General features: G+C 41.1%; 2 protein-coding genes across 4 annotated transcripts; one reads left to right on the top strand and one right to left on the bottom strand.

Annotated features, from left to right (window-relative positions):
- Positions 1 to 7370: 7370 nt before the first annotated feature.
- Positions 7371 to 18532, top strand: plg (plasminogen). Of its 2 annotated transcripts, XM_041064378.1 has the most exons (19): positions 7371 to 7498; positions 10070 to 10205; positions 10321 to 10427; positions 10789 to 10903; positions 10994 to 11133; positions 11508 to 11628; positions 11734 to 11852; positions 12212 to 12374; positions 12537 to 12658; positions 13014 to 13173; positions 14211 to 14383; positions 14494 to 14642; positions 14798 to 14891; positions 15659 to 15773; positions 16220 to 16294; positions 16389 to 16529; positions 16839 to 16945; positions 17756 to 17901; positions 18096 to 18532. In XM_041064378.1, exons 1-19 carry the CDS (start codon positions 7450 to 7452, stop codon positions 18255 to 18257), a joined length of 2394 nt encoding a protein of 797 aa, XP_040920312.1. In that variant the 5' UTR covers positions 7371 to 7449; the 3' UTR covers positions 18258 to 18532. The 2 variants fall into 2 exon arrangements, with proteins under 2 accessions (XP_040920312.1, XP_040920313.1); XM_041064379.1 differs by lacking the exons at positions 17756 to 17901; positions 18096 to 18532 and adding an exon at positions 16999 to 17333 and having other exon boundaries at positions 16839 to 16967.
- LOC121199568 (solute carrier family 22 member 2-like) lies at positions 17437 to 23141 on the bottom strand. 2 transcript variants are annotated; one of them, XM_041064381.1, is made up of 13 exons: positions 22573 to 23141; positions 22242 to 22289; positions 21934 to 22037; positions 21560 to 21714; positions 20723 to 20891; positions 20481 to 20595; positions 20265 to 20371; positions 19965 to 20179; positions 19660 to 19768; positions 19469 to 19581; positions 19282 to 19381; positions 18639 to 18746; positions 17437 to 17794 (listed from the first exon to the last, which is right to left on the bottom strand). In XM_041064381.1, the coding sequence occupies exons 1-12, from the start codon at positions 22924 to 22926 to the stop codon at positions 18659 to 18661; spliced, it is 1677 nt and encodes a 558-aa protein (XP_040920315.1). In that variant the 5' UTR covers positions 22927 to 23141; the 3' UTR covers positions 17437 to 17794; positions 18639 to 18658. The 2 variants fall into 2 exon arrangements, with proteins under 2 accessions (XP_040920315.1, XP_040920314.1); XM_041064380.1 differs by having other exon boundaries at positions 18643 to 18746; positions 22573 to 23140.
- Between the last annotated feature and the right edge of the window lie 375 nt (positions 23142 to 23516).

Genomic DNA, 23516 nt, shown 5'->3' with positions numbered 1-23516 from the left:
GAAACAATAAAACGAATGAAGGCTGAATTCCATTTAGCTGCTTCAGGTTCAGGGTCCCGTCGTGCTTTGAGGAGACGTTCCTAAACCAGCTCAGCCCAGTTCTGGTTACCTGCTACAAATCACCAACCTTGTGTCTTCAGTTATATATAACTGAGAAGGTCAAATTCAGCACAGTCCAGTTAACAGTCCATCAACTCCTACATACAGATTTTAAGCTGAGATGACAGCAAAACACACCTCAGTGTGTAAACTCAGTGTTGCGTATGGGATCTTTTTTAGTTAGTAAAAACTTTGTGTGGCTCCTCTTTGCATATTTCTCGAATTTTATTTTGTGTATATTCTATCAGTCCCACCCAGGTCTGCAACAGAGACACAATCACATGCATCTATTTTGCATTTAATTGAAAAATTCAGCAGAGATTCCAGGATTTTTGGTGATCCGTTAGAGAAGAACATTACATGGTGTTCTTTACATTTCCCCTCATCATTTACTTTGCTAATACACTCAAAACAAAAATTGGTCTCTTTAATATTAGGTAGGAGCTCTTTTAAGCCACAAAGGTTCTCCTTGGCATGTGGGGTGAAAGGACAGCGGCACAGTAAGAGCAACATGACAGAATTTACATTCACCAAAAACAGTGAAGCTGGGGATAATGCCAGATGGCCACCACCATTTCACCATTTCACACACATCACTGGAGTGGTCAGCATTATTTCCAGGAACAACAGGCAGCTGTTTTCAACTGAAAAAGCTCAAAAAAAAAAAAAAAAAAAAAAAAAAAAGAAATCCACTGTACTCTCTACCTGCTCTGCACCAAACAGCAGACACACACAGTCAGAGACCAGCTGGTGAACACAGTGGAGCCTTTAGCAGCTAAAGAGTCAGGAGTTCCATCAGGAGTCGGTGAAGACTAAAACAAAGCTACAAACAGAGTGAATGTTGAATTTACATTCACCAGAAACATGACGTAACTTCTGGCTATTCAAATAAGCAACTGTCGACTTAAAAAGTTATGTCAATATTGTGTTCACAGCTTGTTTTTGCTGCCCTCGAGTGGTCACAAAACACTTATAATTCACAAGTCCCCAAATTAAACAGCCAGATGTGTTGTTTAATCCCTCTAGAACAACACATGGAAGCATTTCCTGATCTGACGTCCCTGTTTTATAATGTCACAGCACCATTGTTAAGGTTTGGTTTGGCTTAGGCACGAAAAACAACAAAAACATGTGACCTTTGTCACCATGGTTACAACAATAAACACACGGTTAAGGTTTGGGAATGATCATGGTCATGTCAAAACAACACTGACTGCTACTTTGAAACAGGAAACAAGGAAACATGTCAGTCTGTATTTGGAAAAGAAAGATTTTAAATCTCATCCTGAATGTAAAATAGTGATTATTTAAATTTAAGTAACCAGTAGCTACAGCTGTCAGAGAGAGATATGATAATAATACAGTTTTTCTCTAAAAATGTAGTGGATGAGTTGAATAGAATATTATAAATGTAAAAGTCTGACAAATTGGAAATAAAGTAGTGAGTAAACCAGTTGTACTAAACACTAATGTGTTTAATTACCAGGTCTACAGAGAATCACAGGATCTTAAATAACTATATAAATACATACAAATCTGAAAGTGCACAGCTGATGCTTTTATCATTTGAGACCTTATGACAGTTATTTGCCACGTGAGTGTGAACACAGCACGCCAAGCTCACTCTGCCTCCATCAACCCAAACCTGAAGCCTGGAGTCGCGCGTTGAGCTCCGGCCTCTGAGCCTCTGCATGTGGACTGTGGGAGAACAGGTGGACATAGTTTCTGTCAAACACAGAGAGATTGATGGAGTGGGTTAGAGCACTGGCCGGGGGTATTCTCTTACAGTAATGGCAGAGACAGAGACAGCTGGCCTCGGTACATTGGACTCTGTGTGTGCATGTGTGCATATTTGTGCGGCTCGGTATATGTGCTCGTCTATATGGAGATGCGTTGTGTTCGTCCTGAAACAACAGAATATCTGAAACCATGAGGAGAGGGTGAGGCAGCTGAGTGAACTGAGGAATTACTGAACGTTTGTTTATCCTTTTCAACATTTCAGTACATATTAGGGACAGTCAGGAAAAAAGAACAAACAAAGTATTTCACTTTCTGTATGTTCAGCCAACAGCAGTGTCACACTGTTAGATTTCAGAGATTGAATCAATGCCTCAGACAGTTTTTCTTGGGGAGGGGTTTGACTGTGGGGGGGTGTTTTCTTCCTGCACTCTCAAAGAATGTGAACTTTGAGTTTGGCGACCTCTTGAGCCCCTTGGTGGTAACATTTTACATTAGCTGTCAGTCAAATAAATGACTACATAAAACAATAAATCAATAAATACACGAGGAAACCGAACAACTCAATATATTAAAATAAAAAAGCTGCATTGGATACATTGGACTCACAGTTGTTTAGTGAGGTAGTCCAGGATCCATCCCTGTGGGTTGATAGGTGAACTATAGCAGGTCCATTGTTGGGCTCACGAAGGGGCAGAGACGAACGGGGATCGGCCTCCTCAGGGTCTTCATCAGGTGTGGTGTCAGTGCCACCAGCCTCTGGCTGTTGAGGCCCTCGGGGTGTGGAGACTTTGGCGCTGGGACCAGGATGTTTTCCTCTTCCCGGCTTCAGACTCAGGGGTGAACCTGTGGGTCCACAAAATTTTAGAAGATTTTAGAATAGACTTATTTTGTGATTTAATTTGGAGTCCTCACATTTCTTTGAATCTTATCCTCTCCAAACAGTGCAGACATTTCTGTTTTACGCACTGACATGGAAATGGTGCCAATTTCCCAAATCTCAGGGGAAGATTGAGCAAAAAAAGCATCATGTGATGTGTTTGTTGCTGTTTTCTTGTCTGAATTTGACTCTTTTCATAAAGTCTTTTTGAAGTGCAGCAGTATAAAACCTTGGTGAACATTGATTTAAACTGATTTCGTCCCTTTTGAAAATCCAGGCATTTTAAAGTGAAAACTGAAAATCATAAGCTTTGGCTGTAATTTTGTCAGATGTCTGTTTTCTCCCTTTGCAACAGTTTCTTAAACCTTCTAAGGCAGCGAAACAGAAAGAGTCTTGTTTCTCTGGCACGGCAGTCAACACTGACAACCTCCAACCTGGACAAGGAGGTTTCTGTAACAAGTACTCATCCAAAGAGGAAATATTTTCATTTTCAGTCAAGAGGACTAAGGGGTGCCCCTCTTATCTGATAATAACAAGGGTTTGACACAATGATGCTAACTTGTTTAGCATTTTTATCCATTCATTTCACTTTTTAAACCAGCAGACAAAGCAGTGAAACCATGAACCAGATGTGGGACGAGCAGGGTCGAAAGCACAGGGATTTTTTTTTTTTCACGTCCATGTGCAACAGTAGTAAAATCCATGGGGAGCCTACACAAAGCATAAAATACCTGTACGGTGTGTAGTTTGAGAGGAGTATGTTTAATCACACATCCTCCAAAACCACAGTGCTGCACAATGGTCCAGTCAAGGGCAAGTCACTTAAGCAATGCTTTAATCAAAGGAAAAATGCACTCAATTTTAGGAACAATGTTTTTTTTTTTTTTTTTTTAAAGAAGAAAAAAAGTGTTGCACAGTTTCTCACAGTCACCTCTAATATACCGTCTTTCTGTGTCCATCTGCTGGGACCTTCTGTCCAACGTGGCTGTAATTGAAAACACACAAAGGAATGGCATTTTGAAGGAGCAATAAATGAGGCTTTTCTTGTCCATAATACAAAATGACCATGATATGTTTCTGGGGCTTGATCGGGTGGTTAGTCAGGAGAAAAGCTCAGACTCCTTACACAGCCGGGTGGCTCAGGTGGGCAAGCCGACAATAAATAAAAACAAAATATTATCATTATTATTATTTCATTGGACTTGTTTAAGCTCATTTCTAAGAATATTAGAAAGCTGCAAGCAAATCAAACAAGAAGCAGATTAAGAAGCACATTTGTCAGTTTGATATGCAGCATCAACTGCTCTTTATTGTTGATTATTGTGCTGTCTTCTGTAAGCACATTTCTTTATACCACAAATGTGTCCGCAAATTTCCCCCTTTTGTTTTCCTGTATTTTTAAGCTGTGGTGAAGGCAGAGACTTGAAACCTGATTTTCCTGGAGTTTCCTTTTCTTATTTTTTCAGTTACAGTTAAGACTTATTGTTATCTCAAAGGGCATTTGGTGGCCTTGATGTCAAGTTGTTTTTTTTGTTTTTTTTTTTAATAATTTCAAGGTCTTTTTTTCACATCACCCTTTCCCTCCGTTTAGTTTTTAACTATTATTTACCTGCTTTCCACTGTGTTTTAGCAACATGTCCTGTCAATAAAACATTTTGAAAAAAAAAATTGGTGTCAAGTAATCTGTCTTTTCTGTGTCTGCCAACGAGCAGGACAGAGGAGGAAAAAATCAGAGCAAAGGCAAAACGGTTCTCAAGCTTCTGATGAATAATACAGTTTTTATAATGAGGTCACCAGTTAATCTTTTCCATCTGCAGTCTGTATTACTACAACCAATAATACACTGAGAGGACATTGAGTTTTTGCTTGACCTCTCTTTAAAAAGGACTGTGTGTGTGTGTGTGTGTGTGTGTGTGTGTGTGTAAAGTCCAAACCTGCACACAAGCCAACACAGAAGCAGCAGTCCCAGAAGATAAGAGCAAAGAAAAAGGAAGAGAAACACAAAAGACGTTTAAACACATTAGAAAAGCATCCGGCTGTAACATACTGTGTGCGACAGGAATTATTATCATTATTATTTTTTTTTTGGTCACACAAAGAAAAATGACACGAAACCCTGAGTGATGCAGCTGCAGAAAGCAGCCATTCTTCCCTTTTTAAGCAGAATGGGACATTTCTGAATTGAGGTCTGTCAGTGGGATATTGATTGAGCAGCAAACCTTGGACGCCACAGAGCCTACACCTCTCACTCGCCATCTCTGTGTGAAGTATTGTTGTGCTCCCACTTTACGGAGGCGACTGACCTTCAACTTGCAAGAACACAAAACAAAACCAATTCACTTAGTCTCTCAGTGAAACAATAAGATGTGTTATTATAGCTGGAAATCCATCTGCTGTTCACAAGGAAACGGTAAAACTATTTCTTTAAAAACATATTTTAAGCTGAAGAGTCCATAAAAAGTCCATTTGAATGACTTTATGTTTAAAATGGTTGAATCTGAGTTTAAAGACCATTTTGAAATAAATCTATATCTGTAGGCCATGAGACAGATTCCACACAGTCAATAGGGTCAGTTTTCTGTCATATTTTGCTTTAGTCACATTGAAGCCACTCCACTGCTTTTATCAAAACAGTGGATCAAATGACTGTGTGTGTGTGTGCATAATGTAACAGGTATCACTTGTTGAAAATGATCACCTGATGCTGCAGCTCCCCTCAGCTCTACAGAACTTTTATGGACTTTCAGCTCGTTGTTTTAAAGTGATTTCAAACACAAAACAAACACAATCATGCAAACAGTTTGTATTTCTTAACACAATGCATGTGCATCCTTGAGGTCTGACAAACATATCAAGTGCATTTCCTTCCTCCTTGTAAGCCACAAAACCACGACGTCGCAGGATAAAAGTGATCACTCAGAACAGCTTTATATTGATTTGCAGTGACCCGTCCCTCAGAGCCCCCGGATCCCCTCACTGTAGGGGTCAAGCATTCAGGCCTGATGGCCTGTCATCACTGTGGCCCCCTGAACAGTTTATAGTAATTGTGGATATCACCATCAAAAGCTCTGCTATGCTTCCCATCTTTGACAATACCTTACCGACTTCACCAGTGCGTCCACTGTCTTCTTCCCAGCGTTAACTCAGGTGAAGATGGAGAGGTGATGGAAGATTTTTCCTGAAGGTTGGTGATCAACAGCGCCCTCTGCAAACCATTATTAGGGATTACACAGGCTCTCATTTGTTCAGTTTTATTCAGTGGAACTAAACTGTGACAGCACCCTGGTTAATGTACTGTTGAAAAAAAGACAAAACATAAGGTGATTAACCATAAACATATGTGAAAGAACATACATACAGTGTAAAAGCAGAAATACTGTGGTCTAAAAATACTCCATTACAAGAAAAAGTCATGAATTCAAAATGGTACTTAAATACAGAAGTCAGCAAAAGTAAACTTTAGACTTTATGTACTACTGGGTGGCTTAGATTATTAACTATAAATATCAAATACATGGAGTAAAAGTATAATATTTCCCTCTGAAATGTAATCATGTAGAAATATCATACAATGCCAATATATGGAAGTAAGTCAAAACTGCACTTTGCACTTGAGTAAATAAACTTACTGCACTACGTCTGCAACTAATAATTATTTTTCATTATCGATGAATCTGTTGATTATTTCCCAACTAAACCGATTATCAGAGGTGGTGTCTTCAGATGTCTTGTGTTGTCTGAACAACAGTCAAAGACTGGGATTAAGGACAATGAAAGGAGGTAAATCCTCACATCTGAGAAGCTGGAACGAAGTAATGTTTGGCATTTCTGCTTGAATGATTAATCAATTATCCAAATAGTGATGAATGTGGTGATTAATTTAGAGGAGAGGGCAGTGCAAGGTGGGGGATAATAGTCCCAGTTTAAGTCCCCTGTGTGGAGGGGATCTTTAAATTCTTACACTGGTCTCTAAATGTATTTTACTTTTTTTAAGTGGAGCACTCTGTAATTTTCATACAGTAGAAAGCCCAGAGCACAACAAGTGTCTAGATTGTCTTCATTCATTAACAGTTGTACATGATTACAACTCTGTGAACAAATAACATGTTTCACAACAGTCTAAAGTAGGATATTTTGTAATCATGTGTTTGCAGTTGAGGACATGGGTACCTTTTAGCTGAAGATTAACCATATATATTGATCTCATTTGATCTAGATCACATAGTGTTTTCCAGTAGAATGAAAATCGGGTCTGTAATGAATTACACACTACGACCATTAAGGATGCTCCTCTTTGACTTCTGCTATAATTAACAGGAGTATGGACGTACAAAGATTCAGCATGTCGATAAGAAAACACAAAAGGTCACATGATATCCAAAAAGGGCCCTCGCTCATGAGCAGTCAATCTACAGTAGCTGCAGAAAACCAACAGACCAGCTAAAGAAGTCTGTGGGTCAGTACATGTACAGAAGAATATAAATGAGATATTCAACACATAAGAGAAAGGATGACATGCACTGATACTACGATGCAACACTTTGTGTCCCACAATCTCCCATAAACAAGGATTTTGACCTGTTGCTCTTCTGCTGTCCTTGTCCAGCCAATGATTGACTAATGAGTGAGCTGTCCTATTTGTCCTCCCAACACACCCAAAGGAGCCCAATAATATAACAGAAGGTACCTCCGTGACTTTGCTGACTATGAGCTGTTAGTATAGGAGCCTCACCATGGACCTGTACAAAGCAGCTTTCCTCCTGGGAGCCCTGATCTGCACTGGTAAGACATAATGTCATCTTTGAATGAAAATTATGAACAGGTCTGTAATTATATCATTTCCACATAAGAAATTATGATGAGACAGTGATTTACTTCACTGTGAAAACAAGAGACAAGTCTGCATGCACCTAAAAACATTAACATGCATTGTATGTCACATCTGAATGGTCTTAAATTGCTTTTCCTCAAATTGGCACTTTGATGAATATGAGCTTGGAGGAATGTAATATCATACAATGTAATGTTGAAACAAAAAGGGATAACATAACTACATAGTTTCACTGAACCTCCCGCGTGGCTGAGAGTGTGTGTATGTGTTGGGGTTAAAATCTTACCTCTGAAACCTAACTTGCTTAGTCAGAATAAAATTTCACAGTTTAACATCATCTCTGAATATGTCAGTTGTGGTGTTCCACAGGGTTCAATCTTGGATCCTGCAGTATTTTTTGTGTGTGTTGCATATATGCCTTCACTTGACAACAACAACAACAATAGCATTTGACCCTTGAGGTACCCAGGACTTGATTGTAGCAAATAAAGACAAATAGTTGTTAATGGACACAAAAAATCTTATTTTTCTGCAACACTGAATTTGATCCAACTCAGTTGGAGCAGCACCCGATACCTCACCCATTTCCTCAGTGTTTCTAATAAAATGCCATGATCGATCACATCAAAGGCAACACTCAAATAAAGCAGTACAAGAATGGAACAGGTGGCAGTGTCAAAGGTCATTCATGGCTTTGGGACAGGCCGTTTCTCTGATGTGATGGTGACTGAAACCAGACCAAGGTTTGAAAAAGGCTGTTTTCTTACACAGCAGCACAGAGTTGTTTAGCCATGATCTTTAAGAACCATCTGGGATGCAGGCCAGGGAGAGGGAGCAGTCAAAGAGCAACCAGGGCCCAACTGTTTCAGTTACCACCAAGTAAAAGACTGGCAAGGGTATTGGATGGGTCCTCAGTGTGTATGAGGTGAACTCACTACAGAGAACAATCTTATCATAACCAGGCTGATGAGAAGTTATAGTACCCTGATAAAAAGCCACAATTTGATTTCGAGGGAAAGTAAAACAGAAGTACAAAGACAAGTTATGAACTGAGCTTAAAAATCAGCATCTCAAAAGGAGAATACACACTAAGCTGCCCCCACACCCACTACTCCTAAAATAATAATAACAGAGGAGAAGAAACAGCTCAGTGAGCCGACTGCTGTCACTGGGATGTAACCAAGACTCCAGGTTTGCCGATAAAATTAAGCCATTTAAAATAACATTTACACAGGAGAGAGGCCTCATGTTACACAGTGCCATTCTTAGTCTGAGCTGCTGAGTGTCCGAATCTTTACCAGATTATTCATGTTTTTATGTGCATCCGCGTTCAGTTCAACAGATCTATGAGAAATAATCACAGAACTGTTAATATCATCATTACTTGATACACAATTTTCTCTAGTTATGAAGCTGAATGGAAGTGGCCTGTCATGTCTCAGTCTCTGTGCTGGATGAAGTCTAATATTGTTCAGTTGGTCTGACATCAAATCTTAAGGGAATGGTTAAACATTTCTGAAATGTACTGAAGACCTGGAGTAAGATTCTAGAGTCAGAAGACTGATATCACTCTAGGAGATGGTTAGCTTAGCTTAGCATGAGGACTGGAAAGCAAGGAGAACCAGCTAGCCTGCTGTCCTTCAGGTTTTATATCACTTAAACAAATGAGATGCGCCATCTGAATTAGAACATTAGAGGTGCTGGAAGCAAGTATGTGTTTTTCCCAAAATGTCGTTTCATCCAAGTCAGCTCCAACAACATAACCTCCGATTTCTCCTTCAGCTCATCACAAACTTCTTCCAACTTCCGTGCCGGTTTGAACAGGCGTAAGGTGAAATACTCTAACACAATCCAAAGTCCACGACCCACAGACTGATGAACCTCAGAGCACAGACACTGTAACAGTTCAGGGCTGAAATCCCCGGCTTCCTGGCACACTATCGCTTCACTTAGATTAGGTGACACACTTCTGTCACGCGAAATTCAGTATTTAAAGAAACAGTTTCTGATTCTAGCGCCTCTGTCCAACTGTGATTTTAAATATCGTAAAGACTATAAAACTAATTCATTTTAATCAGTAGCTATTAAACTTTAAATTACAGAAGGAAAATCAACAGTTAATATCAACATGTTATTTTCTCTCTTCTATATGTGCTTCCTGGAAATATAATAGTTTTTGTTCTCTATTATGTTGAGACTTTCCACTCAGAACTGTGTAACCTTCCATTACTAGACCGAAATACTTTCTTTTACACATTTTTATCCTGTGTTAATGATTCTGATGTATGTTGAGGGGAGGATTTTCATTTAAACAATTCAATGTTTATTTTACAATTTTATAAGAAAGAACTGAGTTCTTGTTTTTTGTAAACATTTATTTTGTTGTGCTTCTCACATAAAAACCATCAAGCCTGAAATCAGGTTTGAGCTTGGATAACATTCCTTCATGCTGTGAACGATAATTTATTTTTGATTTCATTTGAATTTTGGTGATGAAATGATTTTTATGACTCTGATTCCAGTGAGTGGTAAGGACGTGGACGGCTACGTCAGAACTCAAGGGGTGTGGCTCCTCCCGCGGAACAGGCGAACTTATTCGGTACAAACTGTGGATGAGTGCGCCACCAAATGTAACACTGAAACAATGTTCTTATGCAGGCAAGTTCACACTTTTAAAATACATATTTCTGTTTTACATTTACACTTACATCACAATTTAACTTTTACACTGAAGGCTCAGCATCCCAAACTGACACTGGCTGTGTTTCCACAGGTCATTTATGTACACTGAAAAGGATCAAGAGTGTTGGACTGCAGCAGCCAACTCTAAAACAGAGACGATCCTGCGCAGAATCAGCACAGTTTTATATGAAAAACAAGGCAAGTCCCTTTGACTTGCCTTCAATTGTGACTCCTATTGAAAGGTCTACATACTGCTCCAGTTTACAATTTTACTTTTTTCATTACACTGTAGTTAATGTTTAGCCTATGTTGCATGATCAGTGGTGTTTGGACTGAGTCTGCAAACACAGTAGAGAGGGACGGCAAGTTAAACACTACTGCTCAGATTTTGGGGTTGAATCAACACTTCAGTGGAATCAGAGAATTGTCTGGTAAATCTGATAACCATACACAATCAACAAGCAGTCCACTTAATTAGCAGGCAGAGTTAACTGAGTGATCAAACATGCAATATTGACAGTGTCCTATATTGCATACTGGATTTTTCTGTCTTGTATAGAATACCTCCTGGAGTGTGTAAATGGAATAGGAACCGATTACAGAGGAACAAAGTCCACAACAAAATCAGGAAAGACATGTCAGAGATGGGATGCAAATTTCCCACACAGACCAAAGTACGTATTCACAAGTTATCTTATTTTACATCACACTGTATGCCTTTATATCTTTTCATATGATTTTCATCAATCTGTCTGTCGGGACAGTATCAGACCGCAGACCCACCCCCAAGCAGACCTGGAGTTCAACTTTTGCAGAAACCCTGATGGAGACTCAGGGGGAGTCTGGTGTTACACCACAGATGCCAACACCCGCTGGGAGCACTGCAATGTGTCCTCCTGCTCTGGTAAGATTCATGTTTTCTGTGTGTGTCTGTTAGTAATAATGCTAAGACTCATACATACGAAAAATCTCAGGATGATGAGGAGAATCACTTTTTGATTTTCGAGATTTCTTTTATCTTTTTGCCCTAAGCCCTGAGGTTTTTGGGGGAGTTTTGGGAGGAACCTGCTGCTGAGGGCCTATAAATACATCTAAATACGTAAATACGTAGGTGGACAAAATTGCAAGAGCACCAGACAATATAATGAAATCCAATCCTGCAATAATTCAAACTCCATAGTAACGTTTGTAAGATGGTGTTATGTTAGAGGCTCTATTTTCTTGTGTTGTTGTAAATGTGGGTACATAAATAAATGTCTGTCGCTTGTTCCCTTGCAGATGAGTGTATACACTGCAGTGGTGAGGACTACAGAGGAAAAACATCCATTACTGAGAATGGTTTCACCTGCCAACGCTGGGACTCCCAGAAACCTCACAACCACGGCTACAACCCCAGCGCGTAAGACCACATTTATAAATGAACCATACAAAGGATTTCACAGGATTCAATACATTAAACAGATTTTCTAGAAGTTGAAAGAATTCTATTTAATGCTTCCTCTAGCCTTCCAGAGAAGTACCTCGAAGAAAACTACTGCAGAAACCCTGATGGAGACCCCCGACCTTGGTGCTTTACCACTAACCCATCCAAACGATGGGACTTCTGCTCCATTCCCCGCTGCAGTAAGTCCTTTACTTAGTCTGTTTCATTGCTGTGAAATCAGCAACAGCACACCAGACTTGACTCAATCAACTGATCAACTTGACTTAATCAACTGATCTCAGTCTTCAGACAGTTGATTGGTCAAACTGTGTGCTCTTGATTGGTTGCAACAAACACTTGCAGCCAAACGGCCCTTTGTGGAACAGTTTGGACACCTCTGTATTAATCGATTAGTCAAAACAACAGTGTGTGGAATTATTAATGATGAAAATAATCACAAAACTACAAGAAACTTTGTTCAGAAAAAAATAACCGACATACTGTTGACATGTTCTCATTGTGAATTCTACAACTGAGCCATCTCATCCTCTGTCCTCAGCATCTGAGCCTCCCACCATCATCCCAGAGCTGACCTGCGCCACTGGTGAAGGCGGAGCGTACCGAGGCACGGTTGCCGTGACAGAGTCTGGCAAAACCTGCCAGAGCTGGTCGTCTCAGACGCCTCACAAACACAACCGCACCCCAGAGAACTACCCCTGCAAGTAAGAGCTCCTGTACCAGGGACAAACAGGTGGTCCAAACAAAGCAAATAAACAAAGAAGTGCAAATGAAAAAAATAACTCTTACAGGGAACCAGACACATAAACCCAAGCAAACACGGTATGTTCTATCTTTGTTTGTGTTACTGCGTATTTATCTGTCAGAGGCCTCGATAACAACTACTGTCGTAACCCCGACAACGAGAGGATGCCCTGGTGTTACACCACTGAATCTGAAACTCGCTGGGAGTACTGCAAGGTGCCAAGATGTGGGGATTCCAATGATGGTGACGTACACTTTAAAAAAAACATACACTAAATTGAGACAATTTAGAAAAACTGAGCAAAACGTATTACAGATGTAAGCTAAGATGATTTATGTATTTGGTGTTTCCTTCGAAAAGTACTGGACAAAACAGTGATTAATGGAAGTAAATGAGTTGAGGAAAATACAGTTTCTTACATGTTATAATAATGTTAATGACAATAATGATGGAGATTACACTGAAAGACAGGAAAATACATCGCTGAGAGACCTAATTTTGAAAAAAATGACTTACTGAACTCTAAATCTATCTCTTATTCCTGCTTCATGTGGAAATGCATCAGTGAATTAGCTTATGTTATTGTCTCTTGTAGCAGATGATGCAGTGATCCCCCCAGAGGAGGAGGACTGTTTTGAGGGGGATGGGACCAGTTACCGTGGCATAACATCAGAGACCATCAGCGGGAAGAAATGTCAATTCTGGAGTTCAATGAGTCCACACAGACATTCAAAAACACCAGAGAACTTCCCCACAGCGTGAGCATCAACTACTGTCCACAGTTACAGTCCATATTTAAAAATGCAGATTTAATTTTTCAAATTCAAGCTGACAGAACATCTGATAATAGCACAACCGCCATATTGGCTAACGACTGCATGTATATCTGTGCAGACGAAGGCAATGGTATTTGCAGTATTGTTCATAACAAACAAACTTCAAATCCCGGGGTTGCTGGACCCCTCGATTTCATCCTAGCCACACAAGGCTAACTCAAACACTCCACGGAATTTGACACAGGCAATATGGCGGCCTAGAATATGGCGGTTCTTACTCACCTCATCGTTGTGACGACACGCAGCTATCATGTAGCTCTCATCCGACTGTGTGGCGATGTTAACTCTTCCAAAAGGCCTTCTCCGAGAGATAACATAATAATAATAGTGCATGTCGGCGACACCAGTGGTTGTCCAGGCGGTGTTTCCGTGCGGGTGAATCAGCAGGCAGGGCTAGCAGAACAGCGCGTCAGCTACTTCGCAACCTGCTAGCCACGTTTTCCGCTCGTACCAGCTCGGTGAAAATCCGCGGCTGTAGGTTTTCCCCGCCTTTGCAGACACCTGCTTGATATTTAAATTTGGCCTGGGTGGTCCTAATTCTTTGACAGCCCATTTATCTTGATTGCTCCGACAACAGAGTTGTAATTCCCGCAATGACACGACGGAGTTGCTCCGTTGAATTGCAATGTTAGCCATGTCGATCTTGAACGTGAACGCGACGCGTATGCGCACGTGACTTCATCAGTGCGTATGACGAAAGCACGTTGGCGCACGTTGGTCTACAGTTTGAAAAAAAAAAATTAACGTGTAAGTCTATGAGAGCGCCTGGGGCGATCTGATTGGACAATGATATTCAGGCTGCTGATTGGACAATGATACTCAGACTTGGAATGGCAAAGTAAACTCTTGTGTTTTTCGTGTGGGTCAAGGAGGGCGGAGCCCTACCGCCCACTGTTAGCCAGCCGGCCCCGGTCATGCGTAGCTGCCGTCCTGACGTCCCAGATCTTCTCTTTCAACAGGGACCTCAGGAGGAATCTGTGCAGGAACCCTGACGGAGACCGAGCTCCCTGGTGTTACACTACAGACCCCACCGTCCGCTGGGAGTACTGCAACCTGGAAAAATGCCGCACCAGCACTTCAGATTCAGGAGGATCACCTACCCAACAGCCTGTACCCCAGACCCCAGTAGAGGGTGGGAAATCAGCTTTTTAAATGTGTGTTTGTCATATTACCAGATTGCTTGTTGTTGTTTTTTTTAATCCTTTATTCACCTCCTCGTTTCTCGTTGTGTTGGTGTGCTAGACTGTAAGGTTGGAAATGGACAAACTTACCGGGGCCCAACCTCCATCACCGCTCTGGGTGTGACCTGCCAGGCCTGGAGTGCTCAGAGTCCTCACACACACAGCAGCTTCACCCCACAAACTCACCCCACCAGCGGCCTGGAGGGCAATGTAAGTGTGTTCCTTTGGGATCTATTTTGACTTGTAGACTTTCAGAGTGTGGACATTTTGATCTTGATGTAATAAAAGAAATAAATGTTAAAAGCTGGCGGAGTTGTCATTTTATTCTCCAGTTCACTGATTCTCTCGTTGTATGTCACTGTCAGAACTGCAGAAACCCAGATAACGATGTGAACGGACCATGGTGCTACACTACCGACAAGAGCAAGAAATGGGACTACTGTCAGATCCCTGACTGTGGTATGTGAACACTGTGTGTGCACTGCTCATTACAATTCATTCTTTAACTTTTTAACCACTCTTACTGCATCTCAAATCTGTCCAATGTGAAATGTCTTAGTCACAGCACACAGAGATTTAATTACAGCTAGGCCTTATGGCTGTCCTAGCTACTAACAGGCCATCGCATACCCTAAATGCCTTGGTTGCCAAGCAACAAGAAAAAGATGTTGGTCTTACCTGAGCCCCAGTGAACTCACAAAAGCTTCAGCACTCGTTCTGCTCATTTCACGTCCGGCTCAACTGTGTGGTCGGGCCGGCCCCGCTCAGGTCCACTGCTCCTGCCAACAACCTCAGACTGAACTCTGTTGGTTTCAGTTTGTTTAGGTTAATAAACACATGCAGACAGAAATTAAACTAAGACACTGACCAACTCACTATTTACTGACATTTTTAACACAAAATAATAACCATATTTGGGATGAGGATCATTATTCATTGTCCATCACAGTCTGAACAAAAAAGTTGGTCTCTGCATTAACCTGCAGACTGCAAATCTCTCATGTGTCTTATTTTGTAAAACCTGCCTTCTTGAAGCTTGGCAACCAATCAGAAATGAAAGCCTGTGATCATGACATTTCACTGATAGTCAATAGAATCTCACTGGGTTTTGGGTCATATATATCGGGCATACACTTGTTAACTAATTCAATTTCAAACAAATTCAGTGTTTTTTTTTTTTCCTCTCACTTCACTTGTGAGAATTCATGACCGAACTTTCTTTGTAGCTGGACTGAACTGTGGGACGCCAGTTATCAAACCAAAGCGTTGTTTTGGTCGCATTGTTGGAGGCTGCGTGTCTAAAGCTCACTCGTGGCCCTGGCAAGTCAGTCTCCGGACTAAGTGAGTGCAGCAACACTAAACTAAATGATGTGAAGGTTAAAGTGATATTTGGGTTCAAAAACATTTACCACTGTTCTGACAGTATTTTCAAAATCCTCATCTGGATGAAATATAATCTCTGAACTACATGATTAAAAAAAGAACATTATCATTATCATTAACATTATTATTATATTCAGAACATTTTGAAACTTTGCAGATTAATTATCTTTTAAAGAAACTGATGGTTATTCCTCTGTAACCTGGATGTAAGCTAATCAGTGAGAGGCCGAAGCTGGGGCTAAAAATATCCAGTATTTTGGTTATGGTGTGGTATTCAGAAAGGGTTTATCTGTGAATTCTTACTTTTGAAATGAATATCTGACGCTAAAAAAGGTCATATTATCTCAGCTGGAGGGTTTATTCTGCACTGCTTATTTACATTTCTGTCTGTCTCTTTCTAACAGTACAGGAGTCCATTTCTGTGGAGCAACTCTGATTAACCCTCAGTGGGTCCTCACTGCTGCACACTGCCTGGAGAGGTCAGACAGGCTATCAAAAACAAGACCAAATCCTGCAATTACACAGCCACCAGATATCTAGTGTGTATGTTCATAAATGTTGTGTGCTGTACAGATCCAGGCGGCCCTCAGCCTACAAAGTTCTCCTGGGGATCCACACAGAGAGAGCCAACGAGCTGTCGAAACAGGAGAGGGATCTGGATAAACTGGTGCTGGGACCCAACGGAGCCGACATCGCTCTGCTCAAACTGCAGAGGTGAGAACTGGACTGACCGTCCAACCACCACTACTAATACAAGTTCAAATACTAAAACAGTGGTTCTCTAAGTACAACTATCACTCCTGTATTGCTTCTGCAGATACAGCACTAATGCTGACATTCACATCATAGCTTAGCAACTGTAATTAGGCAGTTTTAGGACATCAGTTTGAGATTTGTATTTGTCATTATGTTTGATGTTTTAAAGCTTAAAGTATTAATCAGTATATAAAATAATCAGTATTAGTAGAAGCCCTTCCACTGCCAACTAATATTCCTATGTGTGTATAATTTGTGTGTTTTCAGACCTGCAATAATAAATGACAAAGTCCTGCCAGTTTGTCTGCCAGAGAAGGACTATATTGTTCCCAGTGGAACAGAGTGTTATGTTACAGGATGGGGAGAAACTCAAGGTAAAGTACGTCATGTGTATGTATGTGTATGTGTTTGCGTTTACTCTTGTGCGGCGATCTTTGTGGGGACCAGTGTGAGTTTAAACTGTGGCGGGGAGGTCATTTTAGGAAAGTGAGAACATTTAGAATGATCCTCACTCAGAAAATGAAAAGCTTTATGTTAGTGAGGTCCTTACTTTGCGTAAAAATTAATCTGCCATGTTTAGAATATAATGAATTTTATTGCTAAAAGTCTGAAAGAAAACTTATTTGTTCCGCTGCTATGATAGAACAACAAAACCAAAATCAAGTTTAAAACATCAAATTAATCTTTAAATCGTTCAACAGATTTTTTGAGGCAAAAACTGGTATCAACGTAGTGGACTATGAAGTTCCAAAGGTCAGGAAAACCAGAAATTATTGATTCTTTCATCCTAATAATCAGTAGTGAGCCCATATTTAAGATAAAATTTACATAATTCATCACATTTTTTTATTTTTAAATTAAAGAGTTAAATAAAAGAACAGCAACCTAAAAATCAGGGAGTGCACATTTAAACGAGATCTTTAGAAGTTAAATATCCCTCAGTGTAACAGAATATTTAATACACACTAACAGACTGGATCTAATACAGTGAATGTGTAGAGTTGGTAAAAACATCTTTATTCCAGTAAAATAACACAACTGAATAGTTCTCTGAATTGTCCAAACTGTGATACAACGCCTCTCACGGTTTCCCAGTTGAGGGGAATCCTGTAATGACAATGACGTGTGAATGATGATGATGAGGAGGATGGATGGGTGGATAACTGCAGGAAGGTGTGTTGCAGGTACGGGAGGTGATGGCACCCTGAAGGAAGCTGGTTTCCCTGTGATCGAGAACAAGATCTGTAATCGTCCGTCCTATCTGAACGGCAGAGTCAGAGACCACGAGATGTGTGCTGGAAACATTGAGGGAGGAACAGACAGCTGCCAGGTACTGACACTCAAAATCTATGGAAACTGGAGGAAATTTTTTATAAAACTACAGCGTTGTGCATTCAGTAATAGAAGTAAAAACGTTCTTTAATGGTGCTTTGGCAGCAGTTGAACTGAAAACCACCTAATGCACTGAATGTGTGAGTTGTAAGTTGTAAAATACATTCTGCTGCTGTACATGTCTCCCTGCAGGGTGACAGCGGTGGTCCTCTGGTGTGCTATTCTCAGAATGGGTATGTCCTGCAAGGTGTGACGTCCTGGGGCTTAGGCTGCGCCCAGGCCATGAAACCCGGCGTCTACGCTCGTGTCTCTAAGTTTATCGACTGGATCGAGAGAACCATTGCAACCGGTTAAAAACTCCCCACACTGAACTAACAGCTTCAAATGTGACAAGTCGCACAGAAAGTTGTTCATTTTGCTTTTGGAAGATACTTTAACATGTATATACTGTTTTGCTCCATTGTGATTACTTAAATTTGTCGTCTGGAAATTTCTGATGTTAACATTATGTGTCTCTGTCCCTGAGGTACAGTTAGGCACATTAGAACACAATGAGCAGAGCATAGTCCTGGTTTTAGGATGCAAAGGTGTGTTTCCTGTGAGAGCTGAAAAATAAAACTTTATACAAAGGGCATGTGGAAGTCACTCTCTATAAAATGCATTTTTTTTAAAAACCTACTTCCTTGTTGTAAAGAAAAGAGTCAACATATTGTGTCATAAGTAAAATCTACCTACTCACACATGCATGCTCACAATCACACGCTCGTTGTTTCCTTGTTGCTTGTCAGGTCTGATTTTAAAAGCTTCTTCGTTTGTTGGTTCTCCAGTGGATTCTCCTTTTTCCTGGAGGCAGAAACAAATATATGGTGTTAATAGCAAACAGAAAACACGTCCTGCATTAATTCCTGTAGATAACATTTTGATTTAAATCTTGAGATATATGTAGATGACATGTAATGTGTACTGTTACTCCAGAACTTAGCATCAGTTATTTACCTATAATTTATTGCTAGAATATGTTTTGCCAAATAGTATTATCACCTTATTTAATGTGTTGCTATAAAATATAAGTAAATAAAATTATTTTCACCTTGACTAAACCATAATATAATGGTTGTCTACATGTTAACACATCATTAATAATAATCCAATAATATAATACACATAATAATCTATCTCTCTGAAAGAGGCCAGTCTGCTTTAAAAGTATTTTGCTGATAAAAAAAAATAGACTTTTACTTTTTTTTTGTATTGTGGCTTCACTGTAAATAAAAATAAATGAAACATCTGAAAACTTTGTCCACCACTGATGAGTAACAATGAGAATAAATAATACTGTGTGATGAATTTCATTCAGCTTTTTGGAGGAATATCTCACCTGTTAGGAAATTCGATCTCATCAATAGTCTCAGGGAGAGGAACTCCTCTGGTTTCAGGCAGCAACAGCACCAAACCTCCAGCTATGAGAGCAACCGCCCCTGAATGAAACACAATGTGAGGATTTAAAACACTGAATCCGTTATAGATACATCTCAGTGCTACTACAAAATAAAAGCTTCACTCGCCGAAGATGATGAGCGGCAGCTCCTGCCAGATGACGGCCAGCCTGTAGAGCAGGAACGGAGATACGATGCCGCCAACATCGCACAGAGTCGAACAAACTGACACTCCCAGGTTCCTGTATTCAGTTAAAAACTGTGAATAGCATTTACAAACACTCTGTGTATTTCAGTAGAGATGTTCAAGCTGACCGCACCTGACAAACGTTGGGTAGAGCTCAGTGTTAACAAACACCACCATCTCAAAGGCCATGGTGATCCCCAGCCGACCGATGCAGGCCACCACCGTCTTAAACCAGAACATACCTGAGGCCCAGAGATAAAGGCACATTAACAGGACAGTGTGCATATTTAGAAAATCTACAGTCTAGATTCTCTATTCATGAAACAGAGCATTTGGGCCTAAATGTAGACATACATTTCGTCAGAGGGACATAATTAGTTACAATCATTTGCTGAACTTTGTTAGTGGGATTTTCTCAGAATAACGAGTTCTTCTCACTGTCAGGAATGAAGGCCGTGATTAAGCAGGAGGCTCCAGCTATGATGTTGGCGGTGGCGAAGGGAAGACGTCGGCCAATGCGTTCGATGGTGAAGAGGATGAGGAAGGCAGCGGGGAACTCCACCAGGCCGGAGATGAAGAAGTCGATGTAGACGTTTCCTCCTGCGATCCCCACCCGCATGATGAGGCCCTGATACACCACAGCACTGGTGAACCTGCAGAGGTATAGGAGGACTCAGTATCTACGACACTTGGACTTCAGTTTGGCCCACGCATCAGTTGATCTTTAGTGAGTTTCACCAGTTGAACATGAGTATCAAAGTGTGTTTCCTCATATTTGGAGTTCTGATCAGGTCCAGCAAAGAGGCGGAGGGGGAGTCGCCCCCATCATCATCAGCAGTCAGTGTCTGAAAGCAGAAACCATGACCCAGTTGGGGATTGTGACGGTAACTTAGAGACTGATTTCAACACGTTTCCTTTCAGCAGGCGATGATGTCAACTGTTGAATCAATCTACCTCAAAGTTCGTGGTGAGTTTCATCTTGTTCTCCTTGGCCATAGCCTGAGTGATCTCCAGAGCTTTGGCGGAATTTTTCTGGGAGATGAGCCATCTCGGAGATTCTGGGATGAACCTGGCAAACAAAACCACACAGACATTTTTCTTTTTACAAACACAAAAATCTCATTGGCCAGCTGCTATTCACCAACACATCTGCTGGTATCTGAGGTGTTTCTTGGTGCAAAGCATCACCATCTCACCAGTAGTAGGACAGGAAGAGGACGTAGGGTACGGTGAAGGTGACCTGCAGCCAGCGCCAGTCGGTGATGAAGTAGGCGAGCAGAGGGAGGATGAGGACACCGACACTGAAGATCATCTGGTACAGTATGCCCACTGTTCGTCTGTACTCCACTCCAACAATCTCTGTCACTGAGAGGAAAATATTTTAACCAAGTGTGATTCACTAGAACAAAATGAACCTGCAAGAAGGACATTAAAAAAAAAATCTATATTACCTTAACTGAACTCTATCAATGGCTAGCAGGAATTCCACCAACACAAGTCAAACATTAATTTCACACTTTCTCAACTGCATCTCATACAAATCGTGCAGCTCTTTTGCGTGACCAGTTTTGTTACTGTATATGTGATATTTGTACCATTCTGTGAAATGTTCACTGCCAACGTTTTTCAGTTGCTTATTCAGGCATTATCCGTGCACATGCACAAACTGGAGTTTGGTTAATAAATGGCTAAGGTTGGGCAGTTAAGTGGTGAGACCACAGTAATGTGTTGGAAATGTTACAGATCTGATTGTTACTTGGTCAGCCATGTTTTTAGGAAACAGCAAACAATAAAGCTGCAATTCACACGAAAATGGCAAATCAGTCCTGTGTAAAACAGTCAAGGACTGGACAGCTTTGTGCAACAGATGAATTTCAATGACTCTGAAATCTAATTAGTTCATGTTGAAGTCAGTCTTTGTGTAACGGACCTTTGGAGTGTTTGCACCAAAGCAGAGCACAAAGTTTTACGCTCCGTAGATCCTGAATATTTAATTAGTAAGACACAGAAGAAGAAAATCAAGTCATCATTACTCAGCACATAGCAGGCCATCCAGCCTCCTTTGACTCCAAAGCCCAAGAGGGTCCTGAACACCAGGATGGTGATGTAGTTTGGAGCCACAGCCACCACAATCCCTGAGATCACATTCAGGATGTTGGACATCAGGAAACTCATCTTCCTGCCAAACCTGCAGACACAAAGAAAACATGCATCAAGACGGGAGACAAGAGGTCTGAGGCAAACTGACCGTCGATGACCAAAGTTCTCTCTCTGTAAAATACAGATACCACTGATGAAGGTGTAACTGGCTAAGGGTCGGGTTATTGTCAGATACAACAAGTCTGCATGATGACAACCGTGGCAGAAATCAAGATGAGGCTGGTTATAAACGAGTGTAAGACCCCACCTGTCAGCGAGGTAGCCAAAAGCGAAGCTGCCAGCGAGGAAGCCCACGTTGAGAGTGGACTGGAACATGTCCACCAACCATCCATCTGAACACACCAGGTCAAACTTAGAGCAAAGGGAAAAAAGGTCACATGTCTACATACAGAATAACTTCATGTTTGTACAGTGAAATATTCCTGTACTTAATGTTACTGTGGTTCCAGTTCAGAAGATGTGGGACAGTGATTTGACAGCTGAGCAGCACTGAGAACATTTCGTGGATTATGTTGTTGCAGTGAGTGAACAAATGCATCAAATTTCTCTTCTCACCTCTGTGACAAAGGACTTCCTCCCTTCATACTCATACTCCCAGGCATCCTTAAAGACCAGAACAAGCACTGCATTTAATACAGATGGTAACAGCACAAATCTGCTCATCAAAACACATCAGACTTAAGAAGGATTCCTCCTAACGACACCTAAAGCTCCTTCGCTGACAGACACACGTCCATATCTACAGAGCATACACTCACAATGTTGTCTCTGTCTCTACATCTACCCAGTGTTTGAATTTTGTGGCTTTAGAAGCTGTCAGCTAGATTTCTGTGAATTCAGCTCCAAAACCAAATGATCCAACAACAAACAGTGTCAGAGGTCTCACCTTGCATGTGGAGACTGGGACTCCACTGAGGTCCAGGTCCTGTGTGTCACAGGTGAGTCCTGTTCTGTTCCAGTCCACGTCGTACTGCTCACAGCTGCTCTGCTGCAGGACTCCAGAGCTGTTGACCAGAGGCACCGTCAGCCTGCGACTGTCTGCCAGGCTCCAGCCGCACGCCTGCCTCCTCTCCACCACCGCAGAGTCCCGGCACCAGTGATCCGGGGTGAAACCCTGGAAGACGATGCCGACGTACACACCTGAAAAAAGCACTGACAGCAGACAGAGCAGGGCGAAGATACGCTTCTGACAGCGGCCAAAAGTCCCAGCCTCCTCCAGGAGGTCATCAAAGGTCGTCATTACCGCTGTGATCCAAGACTCAAATCTCTGTGTCTGAGGTTTTACACTTTGGATGAAGTTTTGTTTTCAGTACATCATAGTCCGGAGGAAAAGGCCAGTGGTCTGCTGTAGAGATTCTGACAGACTTCACTAACCGGGGTGATCTTTGAGCTGAAGTCCAAAAAAACCCGTTAAAAACAGTGGAAACAACATGTTACTGTTTAATGAAGTTAAACAGAGACGGCATAAGAATTGTGCAATCACTGAATGAACCTGACCTGAGCAAAACAAATTCTCTAAGCATGCTTAAAGGGGGCTACCAAGGTTACATAACATAATTTATAAATAATCACAGTGTCTAAGGTCAAAGATGTCTTTGAATGTCACTCGGTGAACTGCTCTCTGGGTAAACTTCTCAGAGAATCTCTGCCCTTTATGCCACCCAGTGGCTGTGTCGCAAACAGCACCACGGTTAAACAGCAAATCACCAGGATTGTCTCTCTTTTTTCCCACAAACATAAACAGAAATCAGAATAACATGCAATAAATGTTAGAGTCACACAGGAGGGTTAAATGAATTTAAAGTTGTTAAGGACAAGTTAACTATACAT

The sequence above is a fragment of the Toxotes jaculatrix genome, chromosome 19 (genome assembly GCF_017976425.1).
Source record: "Toxotes jaculatrix isolate fToxJac2 chromosome 19, fToxJac2.pri, whole genome shotgun sequence".
Classification (NCBI taxonomy): domain Eukaryota; kingdom Metazoa; phylum Chordata; class Actinopteri; family Toxotidae; genus Toxotes; species Toxotes jaculatrix.
This window is presented reverse-complemented; position numbering and strand designations above follow the sequence as displayed.